Source organism: Myiozetetes cayanensis, unplaced genomic scaffold (assembly GCF_022539395.1).
Source record: "Myiozetetes cayanensis isolate MyiCay16 unplaced genomic scaffold, myiCay2020 scf1, whole genome shotgun sequence".
Lineage (NCBI taxonomy): Eukaryota > Metazoa > Chordata > Aves > Passeriformes > Tyrannidae > Myiozetetes > Myiozetetes cayanensis.
In genome coordinates this window covers 21,029,976-21,045,005 of record NW_026086604.1, presented here as the reverse complement: position 1 = coordinate 21,045,005, position 15,030 = coordinate 21,029,976, and the positions used below count along the sequence as shown (strand labels likewise).

The 15,030-nt window shown below is 41.7% G+C and overlaps 1 protein-coding gene across 1 annotated transcript in view; it reads left to right on the top strand.

Moving 5' to 3' along the window:
- Nucleotides 1-15,030, top strand: part of LAPTM4B (lysosomal protein transmembrane 4 beta) — a 57,075-nt gene that overhangs the window by 14,713 nt on the left and 27,332 nt on the right. Inside the window, exons 2-4 of the mRNA XM_050317149.1 lie at nucleotides 1,093-1,204; nucleotides 8,222-8,295; nucleotides 8,882-9,004. Of these exons, the coding sequence (XP_050173106.1) occupies nucleotides 1,093-1,204; nucleotides 8,222-8,295; nucleotides 8,882-9,004 (309 nt within the window). The remainder of the gene's footprint in view (nucleotides 1-1,092; nucleotides 1,205-8,221; nucleotides 8,296-8,881; nucleotides 9,005-15,030) is intronic.

Genomic DNA, 15,030 nt, shown 5'->3' with positions numbered 1-15,030 from the left:
TCTGTTCTCAACAGTTTTCAAAGACTGCTAACAGATCCAGTATCAGCTACACTTGATGGAATTTGCCTATCAAAAAGCTTTTATCTTACCCAAGAAATTCTCTAGCCTTTTATGTCTTACAATAGCCTCTGTTCCTACACCTTTTTGTTGCTGTTAGTAACCTGTGATCAGGTAGGGATGACTTCAAAGTGACAACCAAAGCAACAAAACCCCATCTTTCCCAGCATATTTCATTATCAGCTTTCTTCTTTCCATTTTCTTGTTCACCAGTTATCTTCCTAGTTCTGTGGTATAAGCTTTTAGCCTAACTGTATTATGTCAAGCTGAAAAATCTTCTTTTCTGCAGTTAGCCCTCTTCACTTGGAAGTGATATGAGCATTTTGTTAAGATTTGTTTTAAAATACAGCTCTTGGCTACCTCTCCTATCCACTCATAGCTGATACTTGACAATCCTCTTCTCCTGAATCACTTGGTACTATATTCTTGGCATTTAATTCACTGATTTCATTTCACAGCCAAGGCCTTGGTGGATGTGAATGTCTCTCTGTGCCATATGACAGAGGAATGTGAGCATTAGACACAGGGCTCCCATTGCCATGTCCTCCTGTCCCCCCAGGCCTCCTCATTTAGCAGCTCACGTAAATCAGCTCATCACTCATGGCCTCTTAAAATACAGCCTTTCCCAGCAATTCAGCTCCTCTTTGATCATCTAACAGTTTCACAGAGCCTGTCCCCAATTTCAACTCTGCCATGCTAATAGTCCTTGACTACAGCACCCATTTGTAATATTCTCAAAATTACTGGTTTTAATTGATTTTAGTTTTTGCAGCAGAACTAAATGGGGATAGAGTTGGAATGAAAAGAAGTAATGCACATTTTGTTTAATTTTCATGCTGCCACTTGGGGAGGAAATAGGTCCTGTTTACACCACTCTAGAGAAACTAATTGCAGTGTTAATTAAATACTACGATTGTACAGCTGGAAAACAGGCTCTGTCATAGTTGGCTTGGACCACGGTGGATATGTGCTGGCCAGAGGTTTTTCATGGATTACTTTCACAGCCTGACCCTTTCCTGTTTTTCCTCTCTGTAGATTATCAATTCGGTGGTCTTGCTGATTCTGCTGAGTGCCCTGACTGATCCTGACCAGTACCATCTAACCAGTGCTGAGTTAGGGGGTGAATTTGAATTTATGGATGATGCCAGTAAGTACAAACTGCCTAAATACTCCAGCACTTATGTAATTGTCCTATTGTTTCAGTAATTACTGTCCTTTTAATTATTGCTTCACCTTGCTATCTTACAGATGCAGTTTTATTGTGAAGGGTGTATTCTTGGCACAGTTCAAACTGGTTTCCTAGTAGCAACTTTATCTACTACCTATTAGTAATCAATCTGTCTGCTCTGCTGTGTCCTGGCTCGGCAGAGGCAGAACCAGCCCTTGGCATGGAAATATATGCCTGAGCATGATGCTGAAAGACCAAGGGGGATTTACAAGACATGAGGAGATATGGAGTCTCTGCACTTTCCAGCACTGTGTCCCATTGTGCCCACACATGCATAAGAACCCATAGTGCTATTTATAGAACTGAGTTAGTTCATTCATGTTGTATGTATATATGCACACCCCCGTGGGCAGGAGGCATGACTTGCACAAACCTGTTCTGGTAGATACAAACATAAATACCAACTGTATAGTCATAGGCATATTAGAATAACACAGGGCAGTAACAGAAAATCTCCAGCACGCTTTCAGCAAAGGGTGAGACAGGCCATTTGTTTCCTGCAAAACCTCCTGTCCTTTGCGAATGTTTCTTTCTTCCTTGACTGTTTCAAATGATTTAGTAATGTTTGTTGATTTGTTTTAACTGTTTAATTTATATCTAGGAAAGTTTTCCCTCAAAGTGATTTTGATAAAAATGTCTTTTTATTTTCATTTCTGCTAACAAGATGGTTACATTCAACATTTCTCTGGAACAAAGTCTGTTGCTAGTCACACTGGTGTTTTTGTGCTCAGAATCCCACTCATCCACAGCAAAAGGCTCAAAGTCCTTTCCTCATTCCTAGTGAAGTCAATAAAAATGCCAGTAGGAGAAGCAATAGCCCCCCACATTAGAAAAATATTGCCCTATGGTGTGTCAGAACCACTGAGTATCATTTAAAGAATGCTTATTTCCACAAGGTCTTTAATGCAAGTATACCTTGAGGGTCTACATTAAATTAATGATAAGGGGTGATTGCTACTTTATTATGTCTTCAATGAAAAACCTCCTAAAACTTCTGACTAAAAATCTTTTTATATAACTGGATTTAAGAAAGTAAGGACCACAGTAGATACAGATGGGCTCCTAGCTGATTCTGACATATTAAAACTGACTGCCTTGTCCTAATTCTCAGAGATTAACCTTGGTAATGACTGTCTGTCAGTGTGGTTTTATATAGCTGACATCAGAGGCCTGCCAGTGCCCAAGGCTTTAAAATTGTAATTCTGTTTTGTAATGCAATAGCTGTCAGATCAAGTACATTGGGGATTTCCATCTACACTTGAAAATTGTATTTTCTGTATATTTTTAACAAGGCTTCTGAAGTGAATGCTGCAAGACTGTAAAAGAATGGCTTGTGGGCCAAACGACCTTATTTCCATTTGGTAAAAGGAACATTTCACAGCCAGTTAAATTACGAATGAACATTTGAATTAATGTCTCCTTTTATTCTTTGACTCCCTCCAGTTTAATGCCTTACTGAGTAAAGGCAGCTGAATCAAGCTACTGGCTTTTATAGTTACTGGAAATAGCTGGCAGGAGATAATTTCTTTCTTCTTTTCTTTAAGTATAACTATATTTGTTTCAAGTCCGAAGAAATGTTTTATTATGAGATAAATCGTTAGACAGACTTCCACATGCTCTTCTCTTTTCCTACTTTTATTTGTCTTTTTTTGAAGAAATGTTTCTCAGGTTAGCTGCATGTGCTGAAACCATGTGTATGAAATACAGGAAGATGCATAATTTTTTTATCCTAAAGAAGGCCCCAAAGTTGTTATCTACATGTATTTCTGTTGACAAATAATAATGACGAAAACACTGTTTTCATCATTATTCTCATTACTATGGATGCTCCTATCAATAGGAAACAACAAAAAAAATGCAGATGCAGAGTTTGCATGTAAAATATGCAATATTTATGCATTATTGCATAAAATATGCAATATCCCTTTCCCTCCCTTCTCTAAGAGGCTTCCTCATAAAAGAACTGAAAATATCATCTGGAAATAAACTAATCAGCTGAGTCACAGTAGTGAAATAAAGTTAATGACAAGTTTCCCTTGACTTCCAAAAAACCAGGATTTCCCCAGTATTTGTATTCAGATTTATTTCTGTCTGTGTCTGGTTTATGGAGAATTTTCAATTTCCTGTGCCAGGAGTGGGAAAAATTCCTGCCACCTGCAAAGCCACAGCCAGCCTTCTGCAAACTCCTTGAAAATGCCAGTGCATCATCAGTTCTGCAAAGGGCTGCTCAGCCTTAATTTCAGGATTAAGTGTCGTTCCCAGGGCATTACCAGAGGCTCCAAAATGCCTTTTTGATTAGACAAAGGATTTACCTGAACACTTAGAAAAACCTCTAGGCTATTGCTTTTCCCTTATATTCTAGAAAAGGAAACAAAAAAGAAAAGAAAAAAGTCTGCCAAGACTTACTATGTGGCAGATGGAGGTACTGGAAGACACCAGTGTGTGTGGTTTGCTGGCTCTCCAAGATGTACATCTGGGAGCTGGGCAAAATGCTGGGCTTCCCTGTGTACTGGATATTCAGCTGGACCCATTCAGACTCATCTTTCTTCTTATTATTTCCTTAGGGCCTGAGGGAGTTTATGAACTAGAAGCTGGACTAGAAAAAATTAGAAACATGTGAGCTGCTCAGTGTAATACTGCTGCTGTTAAAAGACTAATAATCTTTGAGCAGGAGATGGAAAAACCCTATAATTAATTTTGACTTCCCAAGGGGATTCACCTGAGCCTTCTGCTCAGCTTCTTTAGACACACAGACCATCATCCTGAAATGTTGACAGCCCAAATCAGCAGTGGGTGTTGCTTGGTTTTAACTTACTGCCTTCACAGTGTCAAAGATGTGTGTGATACTTCGTAAGTCATATGACAACAAGGACTGAAATCCTCTGTGGGCCCTACAGAAACTGAGAGGAATTTTGACACCAGTGTCAGCAACTCAGGCCAAAATCTGCCTGTGTCCCTACCCTGGGACAGGCAGATAGATGGGACAAGCAGAGATCTCAGGGCAGGGCAGGATAATATGATGATTTCTCTCCCTAACATGACATGCACCCAGGACTTAAAAAGATTAATTCAAATAGAAAAATTTTAGTGAGCCTACAGACAACAGGCTTGGACTTATGCGGGGGGGATAAATGGAAGTAGTAGAGTGAGTACGTTTCGGCCCCAATACATCAACACCATCATGTAATATGAACCCCATGTTACAGGGAAGGGGGGAAAAAACTAGATCCCTGTCCAGCTTAGCATATTTAGAGCAGTATCTTCCCCCCTTATCTTCTGGAGGAAATTGTGCTGGACTCAAAGGTGCAGAAAACTCTTTCCTCCTCGTTAGCCTCCTTCCTTTGCCAGAGAGAAAATGCCAGTGCTGCATGGATTGTGACCCAGGAGGCTTCACAGCAGCTGACAGCAGTGGCACCCAGCTTGCACAGGCAGCCTGGAGGAGAGAGCAAGGCAGTAATCCTTAGCTGGCAGCGAGGAGGCTGTTGGATAAATAAGGCTGGGAGAGTGGGTGAAACTGCCTGAAGATCACAGGCTGCTGATCAGCAGCTTTCTGGCCCCTGCTGTCAGAGCTGTGAGCCAGTGATTAACTCCAGGGCTGGTGCAGGTGATGAACTGAAGTATTTGAGGTCTTCATCACACCACAAGTCCTGGCTTGGGAACTGGCCTCATTGGCTGTCCTCCCTGTCCCTGCAGCACCCACCACCAGACTCCTTTACAAGAGGAGAGGGGAAGGCAAGGAAATAATTTTGAGATGGATTTGAGGGAGCTCCAACTTTTGATGCAGCTTGCCATGCACATGAGTACCCCGTGGCAGAAGCTCTGCCTAACCCCTGCAGCATCTTCTCCCCAAAGCGATGGGAAGGTAGAATCTTACTGCAATGTATAAGAAAAAAAAATCAACTGGTTTCTTTAAACTCAAGATGAAAACTCAAAAAACCATCTAAGGCAAAGCCTAATAGGCTGTATAACCCCTTCAGTGGTCCAAGTAAAGCCCTTCTAGCCATGAATGTCATGGAAAGCACAGTATGGCTGGGAAAAAAAAAATCACACACCCCTGTTAGTTTCTCATTTAATGTGCTACATATCTAGTTTCATTCTGATTAATTGAAGCTGACACAACTCAAAAAAACCAATGAAGCCTTAAATGAGAAAGAACTAGCTTGAGCCAACTAGGACTTGGCATGGTGGAGCACAGCTAGGGAGACACTGGAGACAGGGAGCCATGAGTGTGTCAGACAAGCTTCAGTGTCAAATTCATCGGAGTTTGCTAGGCTCTGGCTCTGAACCAGTTCTGCCGTGGTCACCAGCAAAGCCTGGTGACTGTGACTGCTGTGTCTGCTGCAAGTGACAATGACGCTTCCCCTTGGATACGGGTGGTTGGGATTAAGAGCAGACAGAAAAAATACATAAGCAGTGCCCCCAAACTGATGTTCAGAATAAAAGTAATGATCCAAGAGACTCTTTTACAAGAGATTCATTTGAGTTTAGCGGCTACAGGCAGCCATTTCCACTTCTTTTATTACCTCCATTGTACCTGGTCTATTCAAAATAATTTTGATTTCACAGGATGTATGTGGGCAGCCAGAGTAAATGGTCATGCAGCTAAAAGTGTCTGAAGAAGTACCTTTTATTAGTAGAGATTTATTTTGTGGATGCATCTTGCTCTTGAGGCGAGAATTCAGATCACCTCTAACAGGCACAGCACAGCCTTTACAGCTCCTAAAAAGCTAGAGACAGTTCAAAGCAGTGCAGCTCAGACACCTCCACAGTCTAAGAGGAGAAGGAGGTGCATCTGTAGAGCAATTTAGGATGCACTGAGATGTCATTCCCTCCTGAATTATGAGCAGGGGGCCCAGATGCCTCCTGATGGCCTTTCATAGCACCCACGAGCTGAGCTGCAGAAAGCCACTGTGAAGGAAGCAGTGAGCACCAGTGTGCAGGTAAACTCAGTGCTGAGTCCTGGCCCCTCTCCTGGGTGAGAGGGGCGTATTTGGACAATAAGACAAAGATTCAAGCATTTGCACTGTGAGTAAGGACATCTGCACTCAAGGGCCTCATCAGACTTTAGACTACAGTGCTTCTCCAAGTGTCAGAAAAGGACACTTTATCCACTAAATTTAATCCATTAAATTAGGAAATACTCTGCAATAGGACTTCTTCAGTGACATTTGAATCCCTATGCAATCACAAGGACAAAATTTGGGGGCAACAGGAGAGAACAAGAGTCCTGAAACCCAGGACATATGCAGTGTCCTGGAAAAGGAGAGGCCTGGATTCTGAACTCCTTAATCCTGCCATTGGTAGGCACAGTGCCCAAGGAACCTGTAGCCCAAAGAACATAAACACCATCTGGAGATGCCCTCACCAGCCAACAAGTCTTCTCTTGCTCATTTTTCCCCCTCCTTCACAAGTCTCAGGTTCCTCTCTGCATCAAGGGCCAGCATAAATCTGGATTAGTGTCATCAGAGCTCTACACTAGGGCAAGGTTTGTTTTCCCTCAGGCATGGGAGGATCAAGGACTGGGTCCTTTGTCTTCTGCATGGATGATCATATTGGTAGGCTGGAAATAATGACAGATTAGTGTCTGTCCTTCCTCTTCAGCCATGACCCTGGTGAGTCTGCGCTGCTACCTGGTGGTCGTAGGTGAGACCTGTCCACAGCTGCTGGGTCAGAACCTTTCAGGTACTTTGATGAAGGCTCCAAGGCACTTCTCCAGAACCAGATTTTGATGCATCCAGGGAGTTGGAGGGAGCTGGCCCATGCTGTGGGATGCTTCTTATCATTGTGGTGGCATTAGATATTACAGCAACTCTGTGCTGAAATGAAGTAATCTTTACATTTTGAAGTCATCTTTACAGTTAGAATACCTCCAAAATCAGGATAGTGAACAACCTGAACACTGTCATGTATTTGTGTGTCTCAGGTCCACCAAGTGCCTCATCAAGGCAGGTAGTTTAAATGTACCTGGTGGCAGCAATGTGAACAGCAGGTACCTCAGAGATAGCAACAGAGGCAGAATCTCTTAAGTCATGTCCTGTGTACTTCACATCCTCCCTCCTCTTTGTGCACTGACTTAGCCTTGGAAAAGTAGGCACAATGTGCCATTGCACTCCCAAACTCACTATAAAGTCGGGTTCAGAAATTCACTTCTGATAACCTGACAATGGCCTGTAATGATATCAAGGGAAGTGCATATGAAAAGACCAAGCATATGTAATTTTTTCCCCCAGGATCTCCTTCCAGCTGTCTGTGGCTTAGGAACTTCTTAAATCTAAGGAAAAGTTAATTGAAAGCTGATCAGCAATGAAAAGAAAAAGGAGTCCTGTAATTACCCCAATCAAAATCTTTAAGAATATTTTCCTTCCTTTACTGCTTCACCTCCCTTTACAGTTACACATCTTCATTAATAAATACATCTCTGTAGTATTCTTGGTTGAAATGAAAATTTTCAAGATGTAATTTCTGCTCTAAGATGCCTTTACCTGCCAGTTTTGCTCCTTTTCCAGAAGAGAGATATGTGAGCAATGGTATACAGCCACTGCTGGTGCAGAAACAATCTGTAGTGCAGAAAAGCAGGCACTCTCTGACAACAGATGTCATCATCACCAGCAAATAGTGTTCTTGTCAAGACTGCTCCCGAGTTTTGAAAATTCTCAGAAAAATTAGACCTTTCCTCTCCACAGGCTCATAGAGGCTACAGTGGCTTGCACAGTATAAGGCTGCAGGCTTGCAGAAACACTGTCTGTGCTTCTCATATTTAGGAAGTTCCCCTCGAAAGGCAGAGGTTTCCTTCAGCAATGGCTGAATGACGCACCTGACCCCGTCTCCACCCATTTCCCACCCTACCCTTTGAGATGCTCTGCAAAAAGTAGATGACAAAATAACTGAACCAAGCTCTGAATTTACCTGCAATCATTTTGTGTGTTTCTTTTCCAGATATGTGCATTGCCACTGCAATTTCTCTTCTTATGATTCTCATCTGTGCAATGGCTACGTATGGCGCCTATAAGGTAATTATATTTGCTGAAAACATGAATCAAGTGAACTACACAACTCCTTAGAAACAAAATTAATAAAAATGCTTTCTAACAATTGCTTCTTTAATTGTCTAGCTGAAAACTGAGAGGGAAAAAAAAGGAGAAGTGGAAGAGGCAGCAGAACTGATTGCTTAGATCAGTGGTACCCCAGGGCCCCCTGCTGCAGGCAGCAGAACTGCCCAGTTGTGTTGACTGCAGTTTCAAATAAGCTCTGGGCAAATGGTGAATTCAGAGAACTGAATCTTGTACCTATCAAAGTTAAGGGAATTTTTTCCCATTCACCTCCCAAGCCTGTGGTTTTTCCCAACATTAATCCTATTAATTAGGAGGGAAAAGTATCATGTGGTTTCTAAATATCCTAGTATAATGAGTTGTGGGAATTGCAGTGCAGTTCAGCAGCCAAACTGCTTTGGCCAGCCCCTTAGGCTGAATCTCATATTTCTTTGAGCTGATTTAATACTGCATAGTGTGAAATACTCCTTGGATTTTAGTGTAGAAAGACATATATCCTTCTATTTTAACTTGTGACTGATGAGTTTCTAATTTATTTCCTTTTTAGCAACATGCAGCTTGGATCATCCCTTTCTTCTGTTATCAGATCTTTGACTTTGCTCTCAACACTTTGGTTGCCATCAGTGTACTCATCTATCCCAGCACAATTCAGGACTACCTCCATCAACTGGTAAATCACTTGATGTTCACAAGCCTTTGGGATTTTGGGGGAAAAAAAACTGTGTCTGTTTGTTCTGTATTTCTAGCCTGTTAACTTCCCATGCAGTCCTTGAGAAATTTTGTCAGTCCTTGCCAGTCTGAATTCAACATCTTTGCAAGGTTACATTGCTAGCTTACTACAATATTTGTGCAAAGTTTTAGAGTTTTGTAATGTCATGGAAGCTCTCAGCACCATTTAATTTAGAATGAGTCTCATATTGCAAGATATAGATAGTAATTGCTTTTGCATTCAGTTATTGTGTTCATATCCAGTGCCTTATTTTTGGTGCTATTTCAAGAATGTTTTTTAGCTCCTTCTAGTTTATTTGGTAGCTTTAAGACATTTCATTAGGTAAGAGTTTGATTGAGTATATATTTGGTTTTTCTAGAAAATATTTTGGATTCTGTCTTAGGCTCCCTTCTTGCCATGGTCTGCTTTGGCCAAACATCCATAGCCAGTATGGCATAAGTGTGTGAGATATGATTGCAACACCCTGAAGTAAAGAGGAGAGCACCAACCTCTGTCTCATCACAGAACCACATATGGGTTCATGCGGAGTTGCGGAGCTCTGGAGAAGCCAGTGTGCAACTGTCTCTGAAAATCTGCCTTGAGAACCCGAATACAGATTAGCTTGGCTGTGAACTTTGTTGCGTGGATGGAAAGCTAGCTCAGCCAGTATAAATAACAGGTAGTGAGACACAGCAGGCAGATAAGTAGCCACACAAATCTTCAGGAAGAGGCAACGTGTCTGTTATCCTTCATCTTATTTAACACCTACCCGCCTTCACAGTGTACCTGATGGTACACTGGAAGAGAAGCTGAGGAATAAATCAAAGGGTTCTCAGAGGTATGAGTGGAAAAGAGAAATTGCAGTCATAGTTTAGTGAGTGATTAAGCTGGCATTGCCACTGCCAGAGCCTACTGCCTATCCCTTACCTAGTCCCTCGCTGCTCGGGGCCAGCCCTGCCCTTGTGGCAGCACAAGCATCTGTGTGGTTGCAGGAATTCCCCCCCACTTCCCAGAGCGTGAGTCATAACCAGGTTTCACTCAGTCTTGGTCACTGTGCAAGACTGTGATGGGGACAGGAGCAGGCTGGGAGCTGTGCTCTTAAAAGCCTCTGCTCTTCTGCTGAAAATCTGGTGCTACATCTGAAGCTGGCTCACTATAGAAGGGCAAAGAGCAGCTGATTCTCTGAAAGTGTCTGCTAAAACATCACTGTTAAAAAAATAATAGGCCTTTCTGTATCGGAAATAGAAGGAGCAGGCCTTGGAAGGGGTTGGATGTGGTGCAGCAGAGCACTCTGTGATCTGTACTGCTTCTCTGCAGTGTTAAAATCTCTGGTTGCAAACATCTTTGTGTTGCTGTTGTAAATCATTTTCTGTACTGGTAATGAAATGCTGCAGGACTTCAGGAGTGCTAAACTGTCAGTGCTCAAAAGGGCAAGGGGGATTTCCAGGATAATTATAGGCTGATTAGCCTGACATTGCTACCAAGCAGAATAATAACAGAAGGGCTGGGGCTGAGAGGACAGTCAATTGATAAAGGATTAGACCAGAGGAAATTGATTAATGACTGCCAGCACAGTTTCATGGAAAAGCAGTCCTGCAGGCAAACTCATTTTCCTTAGCTGACAAGATTACTGACTTCGTCAATAAAGATAGGCAGGGACATAATGAACTTTCTTGAGATGATTCTCAGAGCAACAATGAAGCACTAGATCAATAAAGGATGTATCACATGGATTAGGAGAGGTTAGCTGGCAGACTGCAAAGGGTCGTGGTCAAGCCAGCCATCTGCCAGTGAGTTTCTATTTTGAGCAGAGGAAGGGCTCCAGGAATCAGCAGTAGATTTCATGCTCATCCCAGCTTCCATTAATAATGTTGGTACCCAAAAGGCCCTTCATAAAGGCTAATGTCAGCCTTGGGAGAGCTTCTCCAGACTCATTTGTCTAGAGGGATCAAGTTCTTTGGTGGGAGGTTGTAAGGAGGAGTCTAATCTGGCTGTTCTGTGTCATTCTTTGAAAGACCCTACCCTGCATTGCCTGGAGTGGGCTCATCTCTGCATTTCCCAGTGGCAGTACCTGTGGCTTTTCCCAGCAAATTCACTTCTAATAAAACCCATGGCTGACACAGTGAGCTAGACTGATTGAGAACCTGAGTTCAGCCATTAACATGTGCCACATAGATAAATGCAAAGAAATGTAAAAGCATGAGGAATATAGTTGAGCATACAGTGCCACAGCTGTGCCTGGGATGCAGTGACCCTGTAAGCAGCCTACGGAACTAAGTGCCAAAACTACAGCCTCCAAGTTGTTTTTCTGCTTGCAAAAGGTGCTTTTGGGGTTTGTGGACAAAAAAAAAGAGCAATTAATAGTAAAGGAGAGGAGACTTCCCTTCTCATCTGGTGTCATAGATTTTCTCTGTCTATTTATGGAGTCTGGTTGTAAAAAACAATGCTTAGAAGTCAGGGAACATACAGGAAAGTTCTTCAAAAAGATTATATAAAATCTGGATATATTGTAGTATGATGAGAGACAATCAGCTTTTCCTGCTTCGTTTACTGAGAAAGGAGACCAAGAGGTAGTACCATTAGAGTTTTTATATGCAAAATAATGAGATATTAAAAGGCTGTTTAAATTTGATGTGAGGTATAATGAGCAGCTAGCAGCTAAAGGCTAGTCCAAGTTCATTTAGAAAGAAGGATTAGTTTGTATTTTATCGTTCATATTGGATATTAGTGATGGGGAAAAACTACCAAAGACCTGTGATGAATTCTGTACAGTTAATGTCACCTGTTCAACAAAGTTTTGAAGCTGTTCTGCATCTACTTTGAGGCTGATTACATCTCCTATGTCTTAGCTGTGGTCCTGAGCGCAAATGACTCAAAAGGAACCCTTTGTACCCTTCCTTGGAAGGGCTACATCAGTTGGCAAAGGTTTTTACATTTGGTTCAGAGTAAATACACTCTGTCTGAGTGGGCAAAAACAAAGAGGAGAGGTGAAGATCCCATCCGCTGTGACCAGATATTTAGGCACACAGAACTAAATACAAGCTTGTCAAATTTTCAGTAATAATGCCATCAATGCAGTGCTAGTGCTCAAATACAGGACTTGATTCCCTACCTTTGAATAATACTCATGGTGGATAGGTTTGTCATCTCAAACACTGTGTTTAGAACAAGACTTGTGGTTAATACCATTGTCCCTGTAGGTGAGACCTGAGTCATCCTGTTGGGTGTAATCCTTCCTGATGATTTATAAATAAGCCCTAGAGTCATCTTGCCCCTTGCCCCCTTTGCAGTGGTCTGCCAGGGTAGGCAGGAAGCAAGGATTGTGTTTCTTCCTGGCATTCTTACAGTTTCTGTTGCTCTAAAACTGCTTTGCATTTGGGGAATGGTATTTTAAAGTACACAACTCCATAAGGGAAATGAAAAATCCCAATCATTCCTCAAATCCATTATTGAATATCTAGGCAAAGGTGTGCATTAGGTAATGGAATACATTTGGCAGTCTCAGGGGAACATTTTTTCTTGCTCTAAGGTGAAACCCCCATGTCTTTAACGATTTCTACTTCCCTTCGCTAGTATATGGGATCATTATCTATTTACTGTGGTTCACATCTGCCAGATTGCAGTCTGTCAGTGATGAGTTACAAGCTACTGGGAAACCCTCCATGTACTTTTAGCAAGATGATTAGCACATAATCAATTAGCTGGGCAGAGCCCTAGCTGAAAATGTTGCAGTTGTGTTCACAGGATGTTTGGTAACGTCAGCCTACATTGGCTGCTTCTTTCAGAGGAGCAAGTGTCTTTGGAAACTTTTGGTTGCCTTTTGATATCCAGTTGCACACAGGTGTGCCACTTGATTCTCATAGATAGCAAGAGCATCTCAGCATAAAGAGTCATGTAAAATAAGTAAGTGTTACAAATCTTGCATTTTATATGTTTTATGACGATTGCATGATATAAGTTTTGAAGAATTATATTGGACATCTTGGTCATTATCATTGTCACTTAAAAACCAAAAACTTTCTCATACAGTGAATCCAACATGTGCAAAATAAAAACCATTTTGGTTCTTGGAGCAGTAGAGGTCTAAAGCAGTTTGACCTAAAGCACATTTCTTTCCTTTAACCCCACTAAATCTTTGATATATGGGCTTTCTAAAAGCTTTAAATGAAACACTTCATCTTCTGTCATCTTGTAACAGTATATGAAGTGGATTGAAGCAGAGGTGCAGAACAGGCTAATCTGCAATTGTGTTATGCAAACTTTTTTTTTTTATTAAAGTACAGGACTATGACAGTTCATCTAAACAAAATTTCAAATTATATTAAATAGCTTTACCATAGGACTGCCTGCAATGCTGCTGCCTAACAATTCATGTGTTATCAGTCATGCTTTTAAATCCTAGGGGAAACATCTAGAGAACATGAAAGAGATTAAACCTAAAGAATTTTTTCCTATAAACTAAAGCTTAAAAAAGAAATATCCTTTCTGACATTTTTAATGCCATTTTATAATTCCAAAGAAGTAGTACTAACTTCATAGCAGAACTTTAAAAATTCTACTGACACATTACTGTTTTCTTTCAATCTTGTAAGATCCTGATACTTGGAGGATTGCAACTTGGAATGAGAATCCACACCATATTTTAAAGTGGATTTTTTATGGTCCAGGAGGAAGGAAGACGTGAAAGGTTATGCAACAAGGCTGAGGGAATGAAAAATGGCTTTAGCCTTTTTCATTTTGTTCTTCTTGCACATTTGTACAATATCAATGCAGTAGAAATGTATTTTCTATGCAAGTTTTAGATTCTTTTTAAGTGTGTAATAGAGCTTTGATATATATAAGCAGTAATTTTTAAAATTAAAAGTGTATAAGGTATATTATTATACATGCAGCCCTTTCCATGTCCGCAACAAGGTTATAAATGACACTTTAATTATGACTTTAGCAGGCCAGTTCAACACTACTACAACTACATTTTGTTTGTATAGCAATTTTCATCATGTTGTGCTGCAAAATCACTTCTGTATTTCCAGTGACAGACTTGATTTTTCCCACCCACTGAGATGTATTTCAATCTCAGCTCTATCAAAACTTGCACAGCATTTGACACTCATCTTTTTCCAGAAGTTGCAGCACAGAGCCCAGTGTCTGGAACCTTTCTAGCAGCAGGATTTCAACTACTGGTCTCCCCACAGGAGAGCAAAACCCCCAGCACAGGAGCAGAATTTCTTGTCCCCCTCATGCACCTACATCAGTGTTTAAGCTTATTGCTGCAGGCAGTGGAGGGGAATGGGTCTTTGATTCATCTGAACCACTGTTGGTACACGTTTTCCATGGGAATTAATGAGATTTTGGGAATGGCTGCTGCTCTGGGAGGACCCCAAGGGCTACCTGATGGCACCACTTCTAGGGTGATCCATCTTTCCTGCTTTTTTGACAAAAGCTGCAGGTTTTGTAAATTGGTTTTCCTTCAGCACTGAAGGGGTTTCTAGTAGTGAGTCAAGATCAGACTGCTGATAGACTGGCCCAGCCCAGTTAGCAAATAAAGAAAAGGGGTTTCTTCCATGCTAACCCAATGCCCCCGGGCTATTCATAGAAGCCCTGAAAGCCTTGTCTCCCAATTAGAAAACCTGGAAGCTCCAGGAGGGACCAGCTTCAGTTTTCACACCCTGCACCAAGATCTCCCAGGTGGGGAGGTGGGTGGGGGTGACCACCACATGGGCATAGCACCCCCCCACACCTTGCTGGGGCTTCCTAACACCTCACATCTCTTCAGACAGAGACCCAGTAAAGCTGAGCCTGAAGGGGACAAACTGCAAAATTTGTTCCTCGTGCTGTCCTGGCTTTGCTGAATTACTGTTTTTTTCACCTAAAACAATGACACTGATGTAAGGGAGGGCCAGGTTTTGCTCAGCAGCATGTCCTTCTCCCAGACTTGACCAGGGTTCATGGCTCTAGCAGATTTTCCTGCTTTTCAGTGTAGTGGA